Source organism: Fusarium falciforme, chromosome 4 (assembly GCF_026873545.1).
Source record: "Fusarium falciforme chromosome 4, complete sequence".
Lineage (NCBI taxonomy): Eukaryota > Fungi > Ascomycota > Sordariomycetes > Hypocreales > Nectriaceae > Fusarium > Fusarium falciforme.
In genome coordinates, this window is record NC_070547.1 from 2,064,557 (window position 1) to 2,086,417 (window position 21,861).

Genomic DNA, 21,861 nt, shown 5'->3' on the forward strand with positions numbered 1-21,861 from the left:
AAAAAGTCGTTCACTCCAGGTATCTTGTATATACCCGCGCCATCCCTTTATACCCGACTGACCACCCGGTCAAGATCTCTCCCCTTTAACCCTGGAACTCCTGCGCCTTGCTCTCCTCCCACTTTCCGGGGATGAGAGCCAGGGGCACGATACCAGAGACGTGCATCTCAGGGCCAAAGATCTTGGCGTTGAGGCCGAGCTCCTGGGTGGCCGCCTTCATGTTCTTGAGACCCTCCTGGTAGTTGGGGCCAGCACGTCGCACCCAGATCTGGACGTTGTGCTCGGTCAGCCTGGGAGCAAAGTCCCGCAGCGCCCGGATGACACCCTTGAAGGTGCTGGCGACGTTGGTGAAGTTGGCAATACCACCACCGATGAACAGGACCTTGCCCTTGTCGGACTCGGGAGCACGGAGAAGGAGGTCAAGGACGGTTCGGGCGTAGTGGTAGGTCTGGGACTCGGTGGGAGCACCAGAGTACTCGCCGTAGTTGGCAAGCTCATCAGCAAAGCCGGCAGAGGCAATGGCATCGGCGTAGACGACCGAGGCACCACCACCAGCGACCAGAGTCCAGATACGGCCCTTGGCGTTAAGGACGGTAAGCTTGAGAGAAGCACCAGTCTTAGCATCGAGGTCAGCGATGTAAGCCTCCTCCTTGGTCAGCTCACGGCCGAAGGGGGCAGGGAACTCCATGGGAGGACCAGCATCGATGTTGACCTTGTCGCCGGTAGAAGTGGCGACGTTGGTAAGGCCAAGGGCAGCAGGAGATCGGGCAATAGCCCACTTGACACCACACTCAAAGTCGGCAGTCTGGTCGAGCTTGGCAGCAAGATCCAGGAAGTGGACAGCAGCAGAGGTCTTGTCCTCGTTGGGGATCACCACCAGGGGGTTGATCTCGAGGTAGGTGAACTGGCAGTCGACATAGACGGCATACAGACGGGTGATGAAGTCGACGAGGACATTGTGGACGCCCTCGGGGACGTTCTTGAGGAGAGTAGCAGCAATCTCCTCGTTGGAGGGGTACTCAGCGAGGTCAACGGGGATCAAGAGCTTCTCAGCCTTAGCGTCAACATCACCGACATCAACACCACCCTCGTGGGTGAAGAGGATCCAGTCGCCCTATGGTCAATCGATATTAGTAAAAGCTCACACACGGAGATGGATCGGTGGTCCGGAGCATTCGGTAGATTTCCGACGGAGGGGCCCGAGCAGGCCAGGGGGCGGTCCGAAGGGTCCTTATCGCGGCATCCGTTCGCCCGTCGGTACAAAACAATGATTACCGGCAGAGCTTGAACGAACCCACAAATCCAGACCAGTTCGACTCTTGCAACGCCAAAATCACGAATACAAGTTGCCACAGGCCCCTTTCTCCTCCTGTACAATTTCCTCCTCTTGTCTTTTTTCATTGACTCTCTGGTGAGCCTTGCCGTTGAGACCCTCGAACACTCGTCCAGAGTACCAACCCAATTCGGAACCAAGATCTGAGGAACAAGAAACTTCAACTTACATCGCGGACCGAGTTGATGTTGATGTAGTACTCGGTGTCTTGAGGGTGAGGGACGAAAGGCTCAACGAGGAATTGCCTCAAGACGCCAGTGGTGTGCTCAACCTGCTGCTCCTTGCCGGCTCGCTCAGCAACCCAGGCCTTGGCCTCAGCCCAGGTCTTGTTCAGGGCAAGGAGACCGCTCTTTCCTCGTCGCTTGATGAGCTGATCGGGCTTTGCGACGAACTTGGCGTCGGACTGGAGGAGCCAAGGGTAGGTGACCTCGGCCTGGTTCAGAATGTCATCGACGTTGGCATCCTCAGGGAAGTACAGCGAAGCCAGTCTGGTAGGAGGGTTGTGCTTGGCGGGAGGAGGAAGAGGACTCGGCTTGATGACGGGAGCACGAGTGAGGTGGTAGTTGAGGATGGCCTTGCCGTCGGCCTCGAGGATCGACTTGGCGGACATTTTGGATTATGAGAATGGGAGATGAACGGGAAAAAAGGTGAGTATGGAATGAGCTGGCAAGTGTCTGCTTATTCCTTTTTTCTTGTTCAATTCTAGACCGAGGAAGCTGGTCAGCGGTCGAGTTCGGCGACAAATGGATGGATGGATGACGGCTCGCAAGTGCGCAATTGAGTTGCAAGTTCAACTTCAAGATGGAGCTGGAACTACAGCCAAAGCTACTCGGGCGCGAAGTGTGGATATTACGAGGACGAGTCTGGCGCAACAATCAAGGCCTCAGGGAAGCAATTGCGATTGCGATTGCGACAACTTGTCCAGATTGCACGATGCGAGGGTCGGCGGGGAAGAGCTCACTCACCACTGAAGCGGGCTGCGACAATGAAGTTGAAATTGGCGATTGAGAGGAACTCTGCAACAGGAAGCGAGAAGCAGAGATTATGACGACGAGATGAAGGCGAAAGAGGAGGAAGAGAGGATGCTTCAGTTCAAGACGATGGGAGGATGAGAAGAGCAAAGAAAGAGGCGGGACGGCACTGAGTGAGGTGAGCTCTCTCGAAAAAACGAAGCTCCCAGGATTTTGGCGCCTCAAAGGGGAAGATGCGGGTGGAGTGGAGGGGTTGGAAGGGGGGGAGGGGGCGCGACAACCTGGCGGGCTCTGGGGCGGGCGGTCAGTCTGTACCTTGGGTACCTGGAGTGACAAGCTCGGCCAGCGCGTGGCCGAGGTACCTGGGCCCTGGAAAACCGACATACCCGCGGTCGCCAAAATTCATTGGGGACTGTCATGGCTGCCCGCCTGAAAAAGCGATGAGCTCACTCTGCGACATTCGAGGTACCGGTACATGCCGCCTTGTCACTTTGGCCCCCCATGCTGAGGACATTGGATGGAAGCTGTTGAGGACCAAGTGGACCAGGGGCGACACCTTACGTACGACCAGTTGACTCGACAAACCGCCGAAAACCGCAGCAACCATTTTGCACGCTACCTACGAATGGAACCCAGGTCAATTTCCCGTCACGGTGCTCATTTGCCCAGGAGCTTCTATCAGCTTCTCGGCATTATTCTTCTCTCTGCACTTTCTTTTGCGGGAGAGGGAAGCGTCGACGTTGACCGGCAACCAAACCGTTGAGCGGGGAGATAGTCTGCGGGAGCGAGCACCAGGGCAGGGCAGGGCAGGGCATCCGATGCAACCTGGCTCGAGGCTGGGGAAGTTTCCCGTCCCTGAGATAGGGAACGATTGGCTTCGGGTCCCGGGGATGGCTTTAGCGGTCGCGCCGGGTCTCAGAGCCCCTGATCAGACACCTTGAGCGCCACGAGGGCGACGCGAGACAAGTATTCTCATGTTGCACGCTCGCTGCGGTGACTGACCGACCTTGCGGTGAGGTGAGGTGAGGTGAGCTTAAGGCAATCATCCTTGACCCGACTGGACCTGGAGGCTCCTGCCCATGTCCGGGCGCTGAGCAGATGGAAGGACGCACGGTGGCTGTTTTAGCGGGTGGTCAGCCCGTGGGCGCCACCCCCGACCTGAGGTACCCTGGCCTTAGCTCACTCTGCCCCTCTATCCCCCTCCAAGTGGATGGAAGCTCTCACTCGGGCTGTTCCATGGAAAAAAAGACTATCCAGTCCACTCTCACAAGCCCACAATGGCCGGCTGGCTACGGGATCAAAGTCTTTCTCATCGCATCTACCTCCGACATTCGGTGGAGGTTTTTTCTGGCACAAGCGTACCTTATTGGAACTTCATGTTATCTGTGGAACATGAGTCGGATGGATCAGGAGAAGACAGTGGCTTCATCCCGCAGAGGCTGACCGTCGAGTTTCATTTCTTGGCGACACACCAGACCAGGCGGACCCTTGTGCTTGTGGGAAGCCAGCAACCCTTGGTCTCCTCCATCTCTGCAGCGATTCATTGCCGCCATTTCATTCACTCTCTACCATCCCTGAAAAAGGGCATGGGATTGGGACAAGATGACATGCTACTACACCACTAGCAAATACAGAAGCGACAGCTGACTGTTCTGCGGTGGCTGACTGGCCGCCCTGCCTCCTGAAATAGGGGCTTACGACATCCCGAGGATGCCTTTCAGGTTCATGCCGACGATCTGGTGAGATCTTCGACGACCATGGGCAATACAGGGAATGGGGTTGGCTGCCAGCTGGAGGCCAGATTAACCCCTCGTCTCACGAAACCCGGGCGAGCATCCTTCTTGTCTCTCCCACCCGAAACCACAGACAGAAAAAAATCCGCCTGGGCTCGGCATCAATCGTTGCAATGGGTCCCGTCTTGGATTGCAACGATTCACATCAACGTCTTGCAAGGTCTTGGGGCGGCTATGGTGGGGGACAAGCCGCTATCGACGCCTCTCCCAATCCAACTGGAACTGGCAATGGTCCCCTCACGCCAAGTACCGGTACCTGGGCTTGGAAGCTTGACAAGCTCAATCGCAAACCACAAAAAGGGACATGGATTCAACAGATCAACAAGAAAAAAAAAGAGGACCCCGAGTACAAGCGAATCCCCAAAGAAAAGCTGGATCTCTTCCCCAACTGGCCGGACGGTGAATTCATGCACCATCCATGACGGGAGCCATTGGCCGTTCGCAGGCAGAGGCTGAGGCTAGTTAATTCCATTCCAGGTCAGACGAGGTATTTCCTACTTTGGCAATTAGACCAGATTGCCTTGATGAGCCCTCGACACGACCCAATTGTTGGCCCAAGGGTGAGGTGAGCAAATCCCTCTGGTCTCTGTTTCTGGTGGTGTTGTGTTCTGCCTCCGAAAGCGCTCTCAAGTGGTTCAATGGATGGGTGAGAAACCTGGCGCATGTGGTGGCTAGTGCCAGGTACTTGAGGTACATCTTGCTGCACGGGGGGTCCCGCAGGGGTATGGTCCCGAGCATGTACCTGAGGTACCCGCTACCCGACCCCAAGCCTGCCATGTCCCAGCGGCGCCAGCCCGCCAACCCCACTAAATTTTTGTGGTGTGGGTGACCTCAGGTACCGCGGCCTCACTCATCGATCCCAGCAGGTGCTCTCCATCCCCGCCAGCTGCCGACAGCTTTGACGAGCCCGCCCGCCAACTTGGCCGTCCAGTAGAGAAACGTCCCGCCGTCTTTGACCCTTGAAAGTCAACCAAAAACCAAGCCCAGTTCATTCCTCCTGAATTCTCACTCACCTCCTCCCCGCCCCCTCGTCCCCTTCAACTGTCGCATCTCCTCATCCTCGAGCGTTTCTCTCATCCATTGCTCCTTCCTCTTTTCCTCCTCATACATCCTCCTCTCCGTCTAATTCCTTTGAGCCAGCACTTCCCCCGGAGCTCAAAGCGTCTTCTTCCAGCTGCTGACACCATCTTCTGGTCCCTCCAGTGCTCAAACCTCCAGATCTCCCCATCTACACACAAGCGAGCTTGACATTCGCCATGGCTCCCGCTTCCTCCAGCGGCCTGTCGGCCAACGACAACATCCAGCGTTTCCCGGCTCCCAGCCGGCCGCTGAGCCCTCTCCCCGAGCATGCTCTCTTCACCAACAAGACGCGATGCTTCGTCTACGGTCTCCAGCCCCGAGCCGTCCAGGGCATGCTGGACTTCGACTTCATCTGCAAGCGCGCCAAGCCCTCGGTCGCCGGCATCATCTACACCTTTGGCGGTCAATTCGTCAGCAAGATGTACTGGGGCACCAGCGAGACTCTGCTGCCCGTCTACCAGCAGGTCGAGAAGGCCATGAGCAAGCACCCCGACGTTGATGTCGTCGTCAACTTTGCCTCGTCGCGAAGTGTCTACAGCTCCACCATGGAGCTTATGGAGTTCCCCCAGATCAAGACCATTGCCATCATTGCTGAGGGTGTCCCCGAGCGAGTAAGTTGAACCAATTGCGCTCCAGAACTTGAGCAATTGCTAATGCACAGTCCCCAGCGAGCTCGCGAGATCGCTCATGTCGCCAAGAAGAAGGGCGTCACCATCATCGGCCCCGCCACCGTCGGTGGTATCAAGCCCGGCAGCTTCAAGATCGGCAACACTGGTGGTATGATGGACAACATTGTCGCCTCCAAGCTCTACCGCAAGGGTTCCGTCGGCTACGTCTCCAAGTCTGGTGGTATGTCCAACGAGCTCAACAACATTATTGCGGGCAACACCGACGGTGTTTATGAGGGTATTGCTATTGGCGGTGACCGATACCCCGGTACCACCTTCATTGACCACCTGCTGCGATACCAGGCCGACCCCGAGTGCAAGATCCTCGTCCTCCTTGGTGAGGTCGGTGGTGTTGAGGAGTACAAGGTGATTGATGCCGTTAAGCAGGGCATCATCACCAAGCCCATTGTCGCCTGGGCCATTGGTACCTGCGCCAGCATGTTCAAGACCGAGGTCCAGTTCGGTCACGCCGGTTCTTTCGCCAACTCTCAGCTTGAGACTGCTGCCATGAAGAACGAGAAGATGCGTGAGGCTGGTTTCTACGTCCCCAACACCTTCGAGGACCTCCCCAGCGTCCTCAAGGAGGTCTACGACGGCCTTGTCTCCAAGGGCACTATCGTCCCTCAGCCCGAGCCCGTCGTCCCCAAGATCCCCATCGACTACTCTTGGGCTCAGGAGCTTGGCCTCATCCGAAAGCCTGCTGCCTTCATCTCCACCATCTCCGATGACCGTGGTCAGGAGCTCCTCTACGCCGGTATGCCCATCTCCGACGTTTTCAAGGAGGATATTGGCATTGGTGGTGTCATGTCGCTGCTGTGGTTCCGCCGCCGCCTGCCCATCTACGCCTCCAAGTTCCTCGAGATGGTCCTCATGCTTACTGCCGACCACGGTCCCGCCGTGTCCGGTGCCATGAACACCATCATCACTACCCGTGCCGGCAAGGACCTCATCAGCGCCCTTGTTTCTGGTCTGCTGACCATTGGTTCTCGATTCGGTGGTGCCCTTGACGGCGCCGCTGAGGAGTTCACCCGGGCTTTCGACAAGGGTCTTAGCCCCCGTGAGTTCGTCGACAGCATGCGCAAGGCCAACAAGCTCATCCCCGGTATTGGCCACCGAATCAAGTCGCGAAACAACCCCGATCTGCGTGTCGAGCTGGTCAAGGAGTACGTTCTTGCCAACTTCCCCAGCCACAAGCTCCTCGACTACGCCCTCGCTGTTGAGACTGTCACCACCTCCAAGAAGGACAACCTTATCCTGAACGTCGATGGCTGCATCGCTGTCTGCTTCGTCGACCTTCTCCGCAACTGCGGTGCCTTCTCCGCTGAGGAGGCTGAGGACTACCTCAAGATGGGTGTTCTCAACGGTCTCTTCGTTCTCGGCCGAAGCATTGGTCTGATTGCCCACTTCCTCGACCAGAAGCGCCTGCGCACTGGTCTCTACCGTCATCCTTGGGATGACATCACCTACCTCCTCCCCAACCTGCAGCAGGGTGGTGGCGCTGAGGGCCGTGTCGAGGTTTCTCTTTAAAGGAATGTGGAAAACAGTAATGCAACGGGGGATAAGAGGCTGGGTCGTGCAATGATGATTTTGTGCCGACCCACATAGACGTGCCGCGGAAGACGGCGGTCTGTATGAGATTTCCAATACAATGTAACTAGTGCAGGAGGCCGCAAGATGGCGCTCCTTATTACTCGCTTGAACTTATAGACATGAATGTTGATGTTTGCAATGAATATTTGTCCATGTGCCTATCATTGAGTAAGACCGGTGATCAGACGTTGTTCAATGCTTCACAATAAATACCATCGTTAGGTCGGTCACCGCCTGAGAACGACACTAGGTGCAGTCATGATGTCTAGGCCATTCACATGTTGGCTTATATCGCCTTCCCCATGGGCATCTAACGTGATCTTCGGGAGCCGAGCGGGAAGATAAACGGGGCCCCGTAAAGTATTCTGCTGGTACCATAGAGGTTGCTAGAAGTACCATCGGTATCTGTGTGGGTAGGTACCTATCTGGTCCTCACAATTGCACAATTGTCAACGTCTGATCCTCATCCCAAATGCATCACGTGCCTCCATCATGAGAATGTTGGAGAGATAAGATAAGTGGGTGGTGTGTGGTCACATGACGCCCCTCATACGGCGGAATTGGCACCGGTGCTGGCGGAAAAGGCTTGGCGCCGGTGGGTGGATTTTGACGTTGGTCCGGCTTGTGCTTGCTTGAACGAGGACGACCGACGAGACGAGACGTGAACGGCGGGCTGCTGTATCCCTCTCCAACTGCACAAGAGCGCATGTTTACGCCATTGATGGTAAGATCAAGCCATTACCCTACCCGAAGAGCCTATTCTCATACGACAATTGCTCTAGACATAGCACTCAATCAGCCAAAAACGAATCTTACCTCCAAAGCCGCCTACGAACCCTCCCTCCTCCCAACGACAAGAACCACAATGTCCTACTTCCGAATCACCCTCCACCGATCCGCCATCGGTCTCCCCGAGCGGACACGCGGCGTCCTTGCGGCCCTGGGCTTGCGCCGCCGCATGCAGACCGTCTTCCACCCTGTGCACCCCCAATTCGCCGGTATGATCCTCAAGGTCAAGGAGCTGGTGCGCGTCCAGGAGGTGGACCGCCCGATGAGCAAGCAGGAGCTCAAGGCGACGCGGACGCCGGATAAGGGGTTCTACATCGAGAAGGCTGTGCCGCGGATGTGAGGGGATACCAAGAGGAAGATGTGAAAGGGAAAAGGGAAAAAGAGACTGGGATTGTACCATACTGTAACGACATTCTGTACAAAAGACGGAGCTGGCTATGCGATGTTGGCTCTGTAGGGAGGATAGAATCACGACAAATCACAATGTGTGAAAGACTACAACATGATCACGACTTGACGCAGCCTGTGCCTAGGTAAGCTTGAGCATATTCAAGCACGATGGTCTAATCCCAAATAGAGCAGAGATATGTTGAAACAAGGTATTATTACGAAGGCTTCCAATTATCCTACACCACCCAACCTCCGCCTATCTCGACCGAATTCCTGTATTGCTCCCCAAAAGAAGCCGTCGCAAAGGCCCAAAGTTTTTCTCTCCTGTTATGTGTAGCTCAAATCTTGTGGTCAAGCTTGTTCGGTTCATCCTGTACCTGGACGTGGAGAAACTGAAGCAAGCAGACAAGCTAGCAAAGGCAGTTATTCCCCCTAAAGCGTAGTGATCAAGGTCGGTTTACTGCCTCGCAAAGATGATCCCAAGGCGTGTCGGGTTTAGGAGCTGCGAGCCTTGTCGATGTAGTCCTGAGAAGGGGTCTCGTACTCGCTGACAAAGTAGTTCTCGCAGTTGCGTCCAAGCCAAACGTTGAACTTGCCAATCTCCTCCCGGAGTCGCGAAACGGACTGTTGATCCATGTTGGTTTGCGCCAAGAGCTCAGGGAGGGACACTGCGCAAAGATTAGTCAGTCATTGATTGTATTCGAGTGCAAGAGTGTGTCACGTACCAATCAAACGAGCGAGATGCTCGGCGCCGTAGACATCACAGACCGTCTTCGTCGCAGAGTCGGACTCTGCATTCTCCCACATTTTGCGGAGGTCCATGAACTGGTGACGCTCGAATCTGAACACTCATTAGCCATGCGCTTTCTCTTGGCAGGCAGAGAACGAAACGTACCGGTACAGGAGAATCCTGCTAAGGGCCTTCTCAAAGTACTCACGGAATCCGGCAACGACTTCTTCGAGGATATCCATGCTGGAGGATCCTTCTTCTCGGTGGGGTCGCTCATGGGCCAGATAGTCGTCCAGAATCTTGCTCACTGGCTTAGAGTGAGGAAGGGGGACGAGTTGGTTGTTCTTGGTGATATTCTCCCAGTCGTCTACCAGCATAGCCTGAATGTGGTCGGGTATCGGGATATTGATCATAGGCTTGTTGTGAAAGGAGTCCTCCTATTGAATAGTTAGCGAAGCACATGGTGGAGGTCAAGCGATGGAAGTGATGCCGAAAAAAGAACCAAAGTATGTATGTAGGCAGGGCAACATGAAAGTCAAATACGATTGGGGTGGTGTGTATCTACCGTCTCAAGAGACTCAAGGGATTCAAGGGGGGGAGGCGACGGCTGCTTTGGTTTGGCCCGAGACTTGGGCGACCTGGAGGCTGTCGAGCGACGCTTCCTAGATGTCGTGGTTGTGACATCGATATTCAGGGGGCTGCTTTTCCTGGACTCCTTCACATAACGGTGGTTGGGAGGCGGGAGACAGGTGAGATGATCAAAGGGCTCGCGAAGCCTGGCGATTCTCACTCTCTTTCGCCCACGGCTGCCGCTGGACAGAGAAGAATAGGGAGAGGGAGTGGACTCGGGCGAGGAAGTCGTTTCTGGAGAGCCTCGAGCATTTGATATCGGGAAATCCTGCCGAGCAGGAGGAGGGCGAACAAGAGCCATTATTGAGTCGCCGGGGTAGAAATGAGTGTGCAGATGGGGATGCAAAAGAAGGAGACGATTCGCAGGAGAGAGAAGTGTGAAGAATGTTGGGAGGAGAGAAGAGACCAAGCAGGTGCCTGGATGAAAAGAAAAATGATTTGGCGGGGAAATGATATGAAGTAGGTAGTTCTGCAAGATGCAGGATAGAATTTACCTATTTGAGGTGGGCAAAAGCTGAAGTGCGAGGCGATGCGATGCAGTGCAGTGGCAGTGGCAGTTTGATAGGAGGTAGGTAGCCAAAGGTTACAGGTCACGGAGCAGAACAAGCAGCCTTAGACACTGTCACAGCACTTACTGGCTGGCCATAGTTCGTGATAGAGCCGCAACTCTCCCCCGATACTTTCAGAGGGCCAATCTAACTTTAGAGGCCATCACGAGCCAGTCTACTGGGCTGAAGCTCATCTGTACTCCCTCAAGGCACTTACCAGAGGTATGAATGTGCTCAGACTGCAGCCCACAACTCTGAGGGTGCTGATCAAGGACTTTGTGAGATTACAACAAAATGACTGGGAAGTAGAAGCAATACAAAACAGGTGGAGATCTTACCTGCTCAAGTTCCCAGTCCTTTCCGCGTCTGCCTCCTCGGCTTCCTTGGATAGTGGCGGACCCGGATCGCTCTTCACTGACCCTGGCGGATTCCGCACCGCTCCGTAGGCCCTTCTTGGGCTGCTTGGCACTTCTCTGCAGGTTGTGCTTCAGCTGAGCGTGAAGCTGGGCGGCGAGCTCTTTGTGCTCGTCGTCGAAGGGTCGGATACGGTCAACCAGGACCCAGTCGTCCCAGGTGTTCTTCCACCCTTTGTAGTGCACCTTGTACTTGTACCCGTCACCGGGCTTCTCACCAGCCTGCACGTCCATGATCTTGGCCTCGTAAAGCATGTCCATGTGAAAGCAGAGGACTTTTTCGTCCTTGCTGAAGGGGGGCGGCGCCGGCTGTTGTCTAGCAGGGGCCATGATTCTGGCTGGCAAAGGAGCCCAGAACTGATGCTGTGGATGCGCAGAAGAGAGAAAAGAATGGTTCAGGGGTATATAGGCCAGTTGGAATGTTGCGTATGATAAAGCCTGGCGATCTGGTTGCAGGCGTTGATAGTTCCAAGGTCCAAACGGGGATGTTGAGGCTGTGGACGGGGACGGATGCAGTACAGTGTTTTCCAGCCCAGGGGCACAGTAGGTCGCGTTAATGGGACAATGCCCGGACCTTTTTTTGGTTGACGCGACGCGCCTGGGACTCCTGCAATGGCGGGTGCGATAAGATAAGCCTCCACCTCTAACCAGTCCGTGGGGTCGCCCCTTGAACATTTGGAGTGACTGTTATTCAGTGACTGGAGAGTCACCCCCTGTAAACCATCAACAGCCATCATTAACTCAGGTCCCTTTCTATGGCCAATTCGCCCTAGCATGCTCTGCCTCTGTTCATCAAGCAGCTCTTCATTGTGGCTAGCTTACAAAATCACATCACTAACCCAGTCCGGCCTTTCAACGGCGCTCCTTGAGCATTTCAGCTGACAAGGCCAGCAGACTGGGTTGAGCACATTCAAGATCAAGACCTCTAAAGACTTCGCAGAGACATTCACTAATAAGAAGATTTGAAGCATACGGTACTTTACTTTATTTAAGCCACATACCTGCTATCACTAATAGTCATATGGCCCAGCCTGGACCAGGTTGGTAGGGGGTTATGAATGTTGATGGAGACTTCAGCACTTTTTGAACACCCAAACCTGCCGCCTTCAGACGTTGGGTCAATTGGCAAAGAATCAGTAGGCGCCCCGATGACTCAAAATAACATAAAAACTTTGAGTGTACCCATTTTTGGGACGAGTTGGTCAAGTGACTTCCCCTGTGTGCCAGTCTGCGGAATCCACGACTATTCGTGTCAGGGCCAAGCACATACGAGTTCTTACTGGTGTCACTAGTTTCCGGTGCCGACATAACCAGTATGACTTTTAGGTCCCCTGGCCGCGAGAGTCTGCCTGTTGTCCATGTCCGAGGCGTCAAGGATCTCCGGGACGCTTCCAAGCGACTGTGTTGCTCCCTTGAGGGATACAGCAGGTGGCAGGAAGAGGAGTTCTCGACCAATCTGGGTCATTCGCAACCCTTTAAGCTACAATTTCCAGTCAAGCCCGTCTCATGGGGCCATCTGGCTAAGAGTGTTGAGAACGTCATCTATACCAGTACACGTCTTCTCAACCACATCCATCAAGGCGCCCAGCCCCCTTGTCACTGGCCACCCACGCCTGAGGATGAACATGTACCTATCAATGATCGAGTATCTCAGATACGTGCTCCCAGAGGTACTTTTCCTACCTAAGTCTAGTGGAAGGGCGACCCTGAGAAGCAAGTCACTGGTAGTGGATGATGGAAGATCAGGAGGCACGTCTTGAGATCGCTGTGTCGCTCCAGTATCAACGACTACCCACCAGCATATGAACTCCTGGGCTGAAAGGCTCCTAAGTTGGGCCTGGTGGTCGCTCAGATAGAAGCTGTTGGCTCTGTCAGTAGCCGTAATCTGAGCAGATCCATACTGCTGCTACTACCAAGCTGCGAGGAGACGTGATTAGCGACCAGACCATGTGCAGTCGAATTGGAGATCAGCGGGCCACCTATGGATCTTGTAGTAGATAGATAAATCTTTAGAAGAGAAGAGGATTGTTAATTGGTCCTTAGTTTGTCGCTTCCCATTTTGATGCCAATCTAGAAAAGAAATCTTGAGTTGACCTCTGATTGAATCCATGATAATAGCGGACAGTGTACAGTGACAGCATGAACACTGTATGCTGAATTGCGATTAGTGGAGACGGGCACTTAACGCGTCTTCTGTCATTGTCGACGCGTCTGCAACTTTCTGGCAATACATGATCAATCTATGATCGTAGCCATTGGTACTGTTATTTTCCCTTGCCATTGCCAATACTCTCTTTTCGACCCCTTGCAGACGCTCGATCATTGACTCTGCAAAAATGGCTCCCACCGAAACGGAGATTCTCGCCAACTACCTCATCCAGCCGTCGGCTCTCACCGCCATCACGACTCTGGAACAGTTCAAGGCACTGTTCCCTCGGCCGTTGCAGTCCGCGCCTCTTGTCCGAGCGCTCTTCCGAGATTTACAATCCCAACGTACGGCGCTTCTCGACGAGGTCGCTGAAAACATTGCCGATGAGGCCAAGCGGGGAGTCAGCATGCGCCGCGAAGTTGTGCGGGCCAAGAGAGAAGCGGAGCGCGAGGATATGGATGCTGAGATTGAGATGGAACGGGCGGTGTGTTTCATCATTCCCCAACACAATGTTTGCTTTTAAGAAACTAACATGGGTTTCGTACAGCTCTTTGGCGAAGCATCAGGTGCTGTGAGCGCCAAGCATACCCTGACGTCCGTTATCCCCGAATTAGAGGGAGCAGCCGGAGCACTCGAGGCGGAAATCGAGAAGTTGAAAGAGGAGGAGGCCGCACTTCTCGAGTCAGTACAACAGACGATCGGCGCACTCAGCGATCTACGGTATGGCAAGTTCGCAAACGGTCAAATCAGCGAGGACATCATCGACGGCCTCAAAAACGTGGAAGCGGCTTGCCAAAACAAATCTTGAAGCGATTGAGGTTCTGCCATGTCCCTCTACAACTAACGCTACAAGAAACAGAACAGCCAACCCTTGTCATGACGGTTCATATCAGAATTCTCGTATTATTGAGCGATAGCACCCCCGGCATTCGCTCATGGCATAAAACATCTTCAGATACCCATCATTCATTAACACCGATCCCTAAAGCCTCTCCCACTTATTGGCGTCGAGGAGCAGCACCGGCCTGGGGGCGGCCGGCCACATCAGGAGCCATGCGGCGGTTCCTATTCTATATCAGCATCAAAGTCATCATTGCTGGGCTTGAAAACTCACATCATGGTTCGGCTGCCAAAGGAGACGAGAAGCATGAACAGCCAGTTGGGAATCAGGCCGAAAGCCCACATAACGTAGCCGAAGGGGACGGCGAGACCGTTCTCGGCGGCCTTGCCGTTGAAGGGGTGGAACCAGCCATCAACGAGGATGAAGTCCTCCTTGTTACCAGAGGCCTGGAGGGCGACCAGGTCATCCGAGGTGGTGGTGGTCAGGTTGAGCCTCTTCTTGTAAACCTCGACGGGCGCAGGCTTGGGCAGCAGGTCAAAGATGTAGAGGCTGGCGGGGCCAGTGGACCACGAGTTGCACAGGATGGGCTGGTTGTCGCAGTTCAGATAGGCCATGTGAGGGCTGTTCTCGAGAAGCGCGAACTTGGCCGCGGTCTCGTTGAAGGCCTGCTCGACGGTTCCGCATCGGCCTATGCTTGCGTGTTAGCTACTTTATCTATCGCAGCATGTCGCAATGCGCATTGCGCATTACAAAGGATCAAACATACCGTAGCACGTCTTGTTTCCGCCAGAAACCAACAACCACCACTCCTCGGGGGTGGTGGCATCAGCGGCGACGGGCTCGTAGAGGGTCTCCTTCCAGTTCTCGAGGGTCAGGATGTTGAGTCTCATTGCGCCAGCCTTGGCCTCGGCCGCAGCGATGGGGTCATGGTGGCCTGGGTTGGGAATGTAGCCGCCAATCTGGCCGAGGAAGTTCTGGAACTGGGCCTTGTACTGGTCGACGGGAGAGTCCTGGGCAGCGGCGAGGGCGGGCAGAGCCGCGAGGACAGTGGAAGAGGAGAAGCGCATGATGGAGAACTGGATGATTATGGCCCTGATTAGGTACGGCGCGTGCTATCGACGGCTGGGGAGAGGAGATGGACGGGAGAGGTATGAAAGGAGGAGAAAGAAAGGGAGAGGAGAGCAATCTAATGGACAAGCCAAGAAGGAAGACAAGTGATGGAAGATGAACAGGTTCCGGTGGAGATGACGGGTTGGATAAAAGCCCCGGTGAAATTGGATCGCACGGGAAAAAGCTGGACCCTTGTATCGTTGGGGATAGATGCTTGCTACCCTTACTGTCTAGGGACCTACGGCGTAGCTACTGTGGTTAGTAGGTTAGACTATGAACCATGACGGCGCCCATGATGCGATTCTGTTCCCCAGCCTTCCATGGATGGATGTCCAAATGGACACGGTTTCTCCCACTGGAATAACCGATTCGACAATGTTTACCTGCCAGCTCGAGCAGCCAATCGGTAAAGGCACAATGCACATGCCTCGGAATTAGGAAACCAATCGTCCAGCCCGTCAAAGGCACAGTAGCTCCGCTGCCTGCACTGCGAGCGCGTCCAGATGCTACAACTCCCCGCCAGAAGGCGGTGATGCCACCTGTTGGATACCTACTGTAGTTCCAGTTCCAGTTCCTCCAACGTGCTTTAGCGCCAGCCAGAACCAGCTCCAGGGAGCTGGACAATCCTGGTCCTCCCCACAGGACAGCAGAAAGGGCCCATTGTAATCCGGCCCAACAAAGCCTCGGAAACAGGACGGGACTGTGAGACGGGAACCAGCAGAGAGTGTGTTAGTGTCGAACAAAAAGTGGGCGGTCCGACGTTTCTTCCGGGGAGCTCGGCGCGGCGCGTCTCAGACCTCCTGCCTGCCCGTTCTGACGTGAACATTCACGGACTGCGGCCGATTGAAACCTTCATCAAGGCTGCGGTCTTCGTGTATTACCCAAGCCCGACAATTTGCTTTCCGGAACGTATCTATTTATCGCACCGCAATATTCCCCTCTCCCAGCGCCTGGGCATATACATTTCCTAGCAACAGAGAGCCCGTCGAATTGCCTATTTCGGACATCACCAACCACCACCATCATGAACCCTCAGATGGGCCAGCAAGGCCAAGGCCAACAGCCTCAGGGCCAACAGCCTCAGGGCCAACAGCCCCAGGGACAGCCGCCGCCCATGTATAAGCCGGCCCAGATTCGAAACCTTCCCACACTTAGCGACGAGGAGAAGTCCAAATACGAGCAGGGCCTCCAAGGTCTCTGGAACAAGGCCGAAGGTTCACCCCCGAACAGCCCGGAGAATATCGCCGCGCGACAGAAGATCATCGAGTTCTCTAAGAAATTGATCACCAAGATCCAACAGCGCCGGGCCGCACAGCATCGTATGCAGATGCAGTTGCAGCAGCAGCAGCAACAACAAGGTCAAACCCAGCAGCAACCTCAAGGGCAGAATACGCAACAGCAGCCTCGTCCTCAGGGAGTGCAGCAGGCTGCTGCTGGGCAAGCGACACCTCAGTCACAACCCCAACAACAAGCAATGGGCGCCGCCGCAGCCCCAGCCGCCAACGCCAGCGCGCCAACGCCGAACCCTCAAGCTGCCACGGCCGCCGCAACCACTACTCAGCCGATACCGGTTCCCGAGCATATCATAAGCCATGTCAACAAGATGAACTTCCAGGCTCCTGCACAGGTGGCCGAGAGGTCTGGAGCCAGCGCTACTAGGTGGGTTGAGGAGATTAAGGAGCGATACGGTCGCGCCCTTATGACGATGGAGAGCAGCAAGCAGCGGGTGGCGCAGATTGATAAAATCATCAACGACCGAAATCAGGCCGGAAATCCGTTCAGCGAAGAGGAGATGAGGCAACTACAAATTCGGAAAGAGCGCCAGCTCAAATCACACGCCGACGCCCATAAGTGGGTTGACAGTGTTCGCAAGCAGCAGACCAACCTCCAAGGTTCTATCCAGGCACAGGCAGCCACTCCTACCCAACAAGCTGGTCAACAAGCTGCTGCTGCCCAGGCTCAGGCTCAGGCTCAGACACAGGCTACCGCACAAGCACAAGCACAGGCTCAAGCTCAGGCTCAAGCTCAGGCTCAGGCTCAGGCTCAGGCAGCACAAAACCAAGCGCGAGCGGGTCAGGCCCAAGCCAATCCACAGAACAACGCGCAGACCACGGCCGCGCCTGTGAACGCGGCTATTGAGGCTGCCAAGCATCAAATAGCGGCTGGTCGCGCTTCTCCTGTCAACGGTACGCCAGGTGCAGCGCCAGCGCAACAACAGGTACGCCCAGCACAAGGTACTCCTCAGCCAGCCCAACAACAGCTGCCGCCTCAACAACAACAACAACCGCAACAGCAACAGCAACAGCCAGCGCCACCTCAGCCTCAGCCTCAGGTCAAGCAAGAACCCCATACCGCCCCTGCAAATCCCTCGATGGTCGCCGCAGCGAGTCAAAGTCAAACTGGGACTCCTACCCAGAACACTCCCCGAATCCCCACACCTCAGCATGCGGCGGCAGCGGCAGCGGCCGCCGCTCCTGTTACGGCTGGAGGACCGACCCGGGCGCTCAGCCACTCGGCTGCCATGAGTCTAGCAAACCAGCGAGCTGCCAGCACTCCCGGCGGCGCCCAAGTCCCTGGCCAGCCTGCCAGTGCTGGGACACCGACACCCGGCAGTGCAGTGAATCAGGGTGTGATGGGACCTAACGTACCGCAGCAACCACAACAAGGTCACCCTCACGCCCATCCACCACAACCTCAGCAAACACCAATGCAGTCTAAAATGCCAATCCCCAAGGTGCTCCCTGAGAAGGCCGTGGCCGTGCCTCAGGGAGTCGCAGTCGGAGGAGGTGTCAACACCGGGCGGCCTACAATGTCACAAGGAAGTGGCACGCTCGGCGGAGTTATGAATCAACCGGCCATGTCTAGAGTCCCAGCCTACAACCACGAGGCCGAGGGCGATCATGTTTTGAGCAAGAAGAAATTGGATGAGCTTGTTCGACAAGTCTGCGGAGGCTCTGCCGAGGGTCAGGATGGAAACCTGCTCACCCCCGAGGTAGAAGAGGTAAGCGAGTTGACAGTTTGGGATATCGAATGAAAGCTGACATAGTCCAGAACGTTTTGAATATGGCAGATTCATTTGTGGACAGTGTCCTCCATGCCGCGTGCCGAAACTCGAAGGAGCGTGGGTCTAAGGTACTCGAGATTCGAGATATCCAGCTCGTGCTGGAGCGCACATACAACATCCGCGTGCCCGGGTACTCGTCCGATGAGCTCCGCACCGTCCGCAAGATTCAGCCATCAACAGGTTGGATCGCCAAGATGAGTGCTGTCCAGGCGGCCAAGGTCATGCCGGGCAAGGGTGAATGAGGGGGCACGACGTCGTGAAGACCGGAGGATGTTGTTAATGGTTGTGAACTACACGGTTTAGGGGTAGAGTGTCCCTTTTTGTTTTTGTTTTGGACTTGGGCGTTGGGCGTATACCCGTATCAAAAGGCGCAAAGGGATTTTGCGAGCATCGAGGACGTCACTAAATCGACGAGGGAGGTTGTTTATGGCTTAGAAGTGCCCCGTTGAGATGATTCAAGATGAGTTCTAGCATAGGTATTATGCAAGAATCTTGTTGAGATCGATTGGTTCCCCAAGCTGGCACTTTGGTAGCCCTGTGACGGTGACACGAAGTTACTAGAGCTCTAGCCACATGATCGACTCAGTTCACAGGAGGTCTTCAGGGGCATCTGTTCCCATAAGGGGGTGTAACAGATCACAGTATTTCGAGTGTCATCATGGATGCCTTTTTGGTGCTCTACAGTTGACAAGCTTAGTGGAATGAGAGAGACGTTCCAGTATCCTTGGTGCTCGATAGAATGAAGTGGAAGTTGAAGTTATTGATGGTGATAACTAAAAATTATGCATCACTGAACAACACGTGCATAACTCGCCATCCATTGTTTTTATGCCTCCCAAACTGGAATCGGTTGATTGCGCTGCAGGCAACATCGAAAACGTCACTGCTGAGAGCCCCACAAGGTGCCAGCTTATTAAGGTCCTCGCCCTTGGTCCTGAGACGCCAGGTACTTGGCCGGTACCTGCGCTCTCACACAAAGAGCCGCACTTTGCCAGGTACCTCTGAAGCCTGCCGCGTCTCCTCCGCTGCCGCCTCAGTTGCCCACTGGCCAGTCACCAAAGCCCCAGTCCCCATTTGGTGAGCTTGCACCAGCAACCCAGCAGCATCACCTCCATCGAACCTCTGTCAACCTCTCCATCACCAAACTTTGACGACAATCGTTGACTCTTTCCCCCCCTCGACGACTCCCACCACGAGCACCGATATCGGTAGTATCATCAGTGCGCTCAGATTCTTCCTGTTCAACCTCTCATCGCTGTCTGGCCCTGCTTCCACGCCGCGACGAGCCGAAGCGCGCGCACGACTCACGGGACCTTTATCGTATCCCGCTATCGTCATCAGCCTCTGCATCCGGCAGATCTAGCCTCCCGTCTTCACGACACGCACGCCTAAATCCGCCGCCATGCCTGGCAAGACGCCAAACAACGGCAAAAAGCCCCTCGAGAACGGCGTCCAGAAGAAGGACAGCTCAAAGGCCAAGGGCAAGAAGGCCGCCAAGGACGGTGACGAGGAGATGACGGTGGTCGTGCCTCCCTCCAAGTCGTCGAAAAAGTCGGCACAGGCCCCGGCTGATGCTGAGGGCGACGTAGCGATGGATGAGGAGGAGGAGGAGACCAAGGTTGACCCTGTGGTGCAGACAGTCGCAGGTGAGCAGCCCTCGAGATGGACACTGTGTGTGAAGCAGCAATTGCTAACCTCTACCCCCCTGCGCAGATATCAAGAGCAACTTTGCCCTGTTAGACCGCGCCGTTGCCCTCTTTGACGCCAGATTCTCCCTCCGCGCCCTGCGATCCATCTCCATCATCCGCAAGCGCTTGACTCCCGACATTATTGCCCAGGTCATTTCCGAGACCTTCCCCGCGACCTCTAGCTCTGTAGATAGCGCCAAGCAGCTCCTGGCCGCTATCGAGCGTGAGAATGTCCCCCTGGGACGCCAGGCTGGATCAGAGATGGATATCGACGAGCCCAAGACTACACCCAAGAACGGCTCCAAGAAGGAGAAGGAGAACAAGGACATTATTCCCGAGATCGACGTCTTCCTCGGCATCCTCGTCCAGGTCTACCTCTTCGACTCGAAGCAGTTCCAGCGCGGAGCCGATTTCTCCAAGTACCTGTCGGAACGGATCCAGTCCCTCAACCGCCGCACTCTCGACTCGCTGTCGGCCAAGGTCTACTTCTACTACTCCATCTTTTGCGAGCACATTGCTCCTCTGCCCCCATCTCCCCATTCTCCCGTCGTCGCCATTCGGCCGACTCTCCTCGCCGCCCTCCGAACTGCTGTGCTACGAAAGGATGTCGACACACAAGCTTCGGTGATTGTCCTGCTGCTGCGAAATTACCTCTCGACCTCGCATATCAACCAGGCTGATCTCCTGGTCTCGCACACCCAGTTCCCCGAAAATGCTGTCAACAACCAGGTGGCACGATTCCTCTACTACCTTGGCCGTATCCGAGCCATTCAGCTGCGCTACACTGAGGCGCACGAGCATCTCACGGCGGCGACCCGAAAGGCTCCCTCCAGTAGCTGCGCCCTGGGTTTCTCCCAGACAGCAACCAAGCTCTTGTATGTGGTGGAGCTTCTGATGGGAGATATCCCTGACAGGGCCATGTTCCGACAGCCTACCATGGAGATTGCCCTCCACCCCTACTTCCTGCTGGTCAAGTCGGTGAGAGTTGGCAACCTGGAGGACTTTGAGACAACAATTGCGGACCACGCCGACACTTTCCGACGGGATGGTACTTATAGCCTCATCCTGCGCCTCCGACAGAACGTCATCAAGACGGGCATTCGCATGATGTCTCTGTCATACTCTCGCATCTCCCTTCGGGATATCTGCATCCGCCTGCAGCTTGGCAGCGAGGAGTCGGCCGAGTACATTGTGGCCAAGGCGATCCGCGACGGTGTGATTGAGGCTACTCTTGACCGAGAGAGGGGTTTCATGAAGAGCAAGGAGGTAGGCGATGTGTATGCCACCCGTGAGCCGGGTGAGGCGTTCCACGACCGAATCCGAGCGTGTCTGTCTCTGCATGATGAGAGTGTCAAGGTTTGTATTCCCCTGTGCACTGCAGTATTTTGTACAACCAAGCTAACGGGTGTGTCACCAGGCTATGCGATTCCCCATGAACCAGCACCGGCTGGAGCTCAAGAACGCCCAGGAGGCCCGGGAACGCGAGCGCGAGATGGCCAAGGAGATACAGGAGGGTGATTTGGATGAGGATGATCTCGGTGGCGACTTTGACGGCATCTAAAGCTTGAGCATCTGCTCTACCATCCATTCACCCTTTGCCACGAGGAATAAGTCCTCTTGGCTGTAGTTTCTACTAATGACCCGCCTGACGCCTGGAGAAACGAGGGTTGTCTGTGGGACTTTGGGGGGAGGACAGGAATAGAGGGGAGGTGGGATCTGGAGGGGGGTTTCAAGGGCATATTCGAGACCCTCCATGTGTATTAGATACTTTTGGTAGGGAGATTGGGGGGTGTTGGGATGAGAGCATACATCTACTTTTTGTTTCGAGATTTGGTGTTGATGCTGTGTGACCTGTATGGGGCAAGAACCTACAGAGGCAACGGGCGACTGCCTACCTGTGAGTACTTCCTTTTAGTTTCCATGCCGTTCTATCGGTGTCTGGCACCGAATTAGCCTTGGACGAGTGGTATCATAAATTCAGGGAACCGGTGGTGGCTCTTACCCTGAACTTTGACATGGATGCCCAGAGTTAACTCTCATGATGTGGTGTAAACCTAGTTGATCATAGACCACA

The 21,861-nt window shown here is 55.2% G+C and overlaps 7 protein-coding genes and 1 pseudogene across 8 annotated transcripts, besides 1 other annotated feature; 5 read left to right on the top strand and 3 right to left on the bottom strand.

Annotated features, from left to right (window-relative positions):
- Nucleotides 1-85: 85 nt before the first annotated feature.
- On the bottom strand, nucleotides 86-1,943 carry NCS54_00539300 (ATP citrate synthase; the record flags this gene model as incomplete). The annotated part of the gene is made up of 2 exons (XM_053150899.1): nucleotides 86-1,114; nucleotides 1,503-1,943. The coding sequence occupies 2 exons, from the start codon at nucleotides 1,941-1,943 to the stop codon at nucleotides 86-88; spliced, it is 1,470 nt and encodes a 489-aa protein (XP_053006874.1).
- A 3,359-nt stretch (nucleotides 1,944-5,302) lies between these two features.
- On the top strand, nucleotides 5,303-7,372 carry NCS54_00539400 (annotated as a pseudogene). The gene is made up of 2 exons: nucleotides 5,303-5,788; nucleotides 5,846-7,372.
- Nucleotides 5,303-7,372: a sequence feature.
- A 928-nt stretch (nucleotides 7,373-8,300) lies between these two features.
- On the top strand, nucleotides 8,301-8,564 carry NCS54_00539500 (Ribosomal-L30 domain-containing protein; the record flags this gene model as incomplete). Its single annotated transcript, XM_053150900.1, has 1 exon — nucleotides 8,301-8,564. The coding sequence occupies one exon, from the start codon at nucleotides 8,301-8,303 to the stop codon at nucleotides 8,562-8,564; it is 264 nt and encodes an 87-aa protein (XP_053006875.1).
- Nucleotides 8,565-9,109: 545 nt separating this feature from the next.
- NCS54_00539600 (Chromatin modification-related protein EAF3) lies at nucleotides 9,110-11,415 on the bottom strand (the record flags this gene model as incomplete). The annotated part of the gene is made up of 4 exons (XM_053150901.1): nucleotides 10,861-11,415; nucleotides 9,510-9,781; nucleotides 9,340-9,455; nucleotides 9,110-9,282 (listed from the first exon to the last, which is right to left on the bottom strand). The coding sequence occupies exons 1-4, from the start codon at nucleotides 11,263-11,265 to the stop codon at nucleotides 9,110-9,112; spliced, it is 966 nt and encodes a 321-aa protein (XP_053006876.1). The 5' UTR covers nucleotides 11,266-11,415.
- Nucleotides 11,416-13,271: 1,856 nt separating this feature from the next.
- Nucleotides 13,272-13,892, top strand: NCS54_00539700 (Hypothetical protein; the record flags this gene model as incomplete). Its single annotated transcript, XM_053150902.1, has 2 exons — nucleotides 13,272-13,568; nucleotides 13,632-13,892. The coding sequence occupies 2 exons, from the start codon at nucleotides 13,272-13,274 to the stop codon at nucleotides 13,890-13,892; spliced, it is 558 nt and encodes a 185-aa protein (XP_053006877.1).
- Nucleotides 13,893-14,082: 190 nt separating this feature from the next.
- NCS54_00539800 (Hypothetical protein) lies at nucleotides 14,083-14,992 on the bottom strand (the record flags this gene model as incomplete). Its single annotated transcript, XM_053150903.1, has 3 exons — nucleotides 14,083-14,149; nucleotides 14,199-14,613; nucleotides 14,692-14,992. 3 exons carry the CDS (start codon nucleotides 14,990-14,992, stop codon nucleotides 14,083-14,085), a joined length of 783 nt encoding a protein of 260 aa, XP_053006878.1.
- A 1,067-nt stretch (nucleotides 14,993-16,059) lies between these two features.
- On the top strand, nucleotides 16,060-18,341 carry NCS54_00539900 (TFIID-20kDa domain-containing protein; the record flags this gene model as incomplete). Its single annotated transcript, XM_053150904.1, has 2 exons — nucleotides 16,060-18,036; nucleotides 18,087-18,341. 2 exons carry the CDS (start codon nucleotides 16,060-16,062, stop codon nucleotides 18,339-18,341), a joined length of 2,232 nt encoding a protein of 743 aa, XP_053006879.1.
- A 1,160-nt stretch (nucleotides 18,342-19,501) lies between these two features.
- Nucleotides 19,502-21,348, top strand: NCS54_00540000 (PCI domain-containing protein; the record flags this gene model as incomplete). The annotated part of the gene is made up of 3 exons (XM_053150905.1): nucleotides 19,502-19,745; nucleotides 19,813-21,143; nucleotides 21,205-21,348. 3 exons carry the CDS (start codon nucleotides 19,502-19,504, stop codon nucleotides 21,346-21,348), a joined length of 1,719 nt encoding a protein of 572 aa, XP_053006880.1.
- Nucleotides 21,349-21,861: the final 513 nt, after the last annotated feature.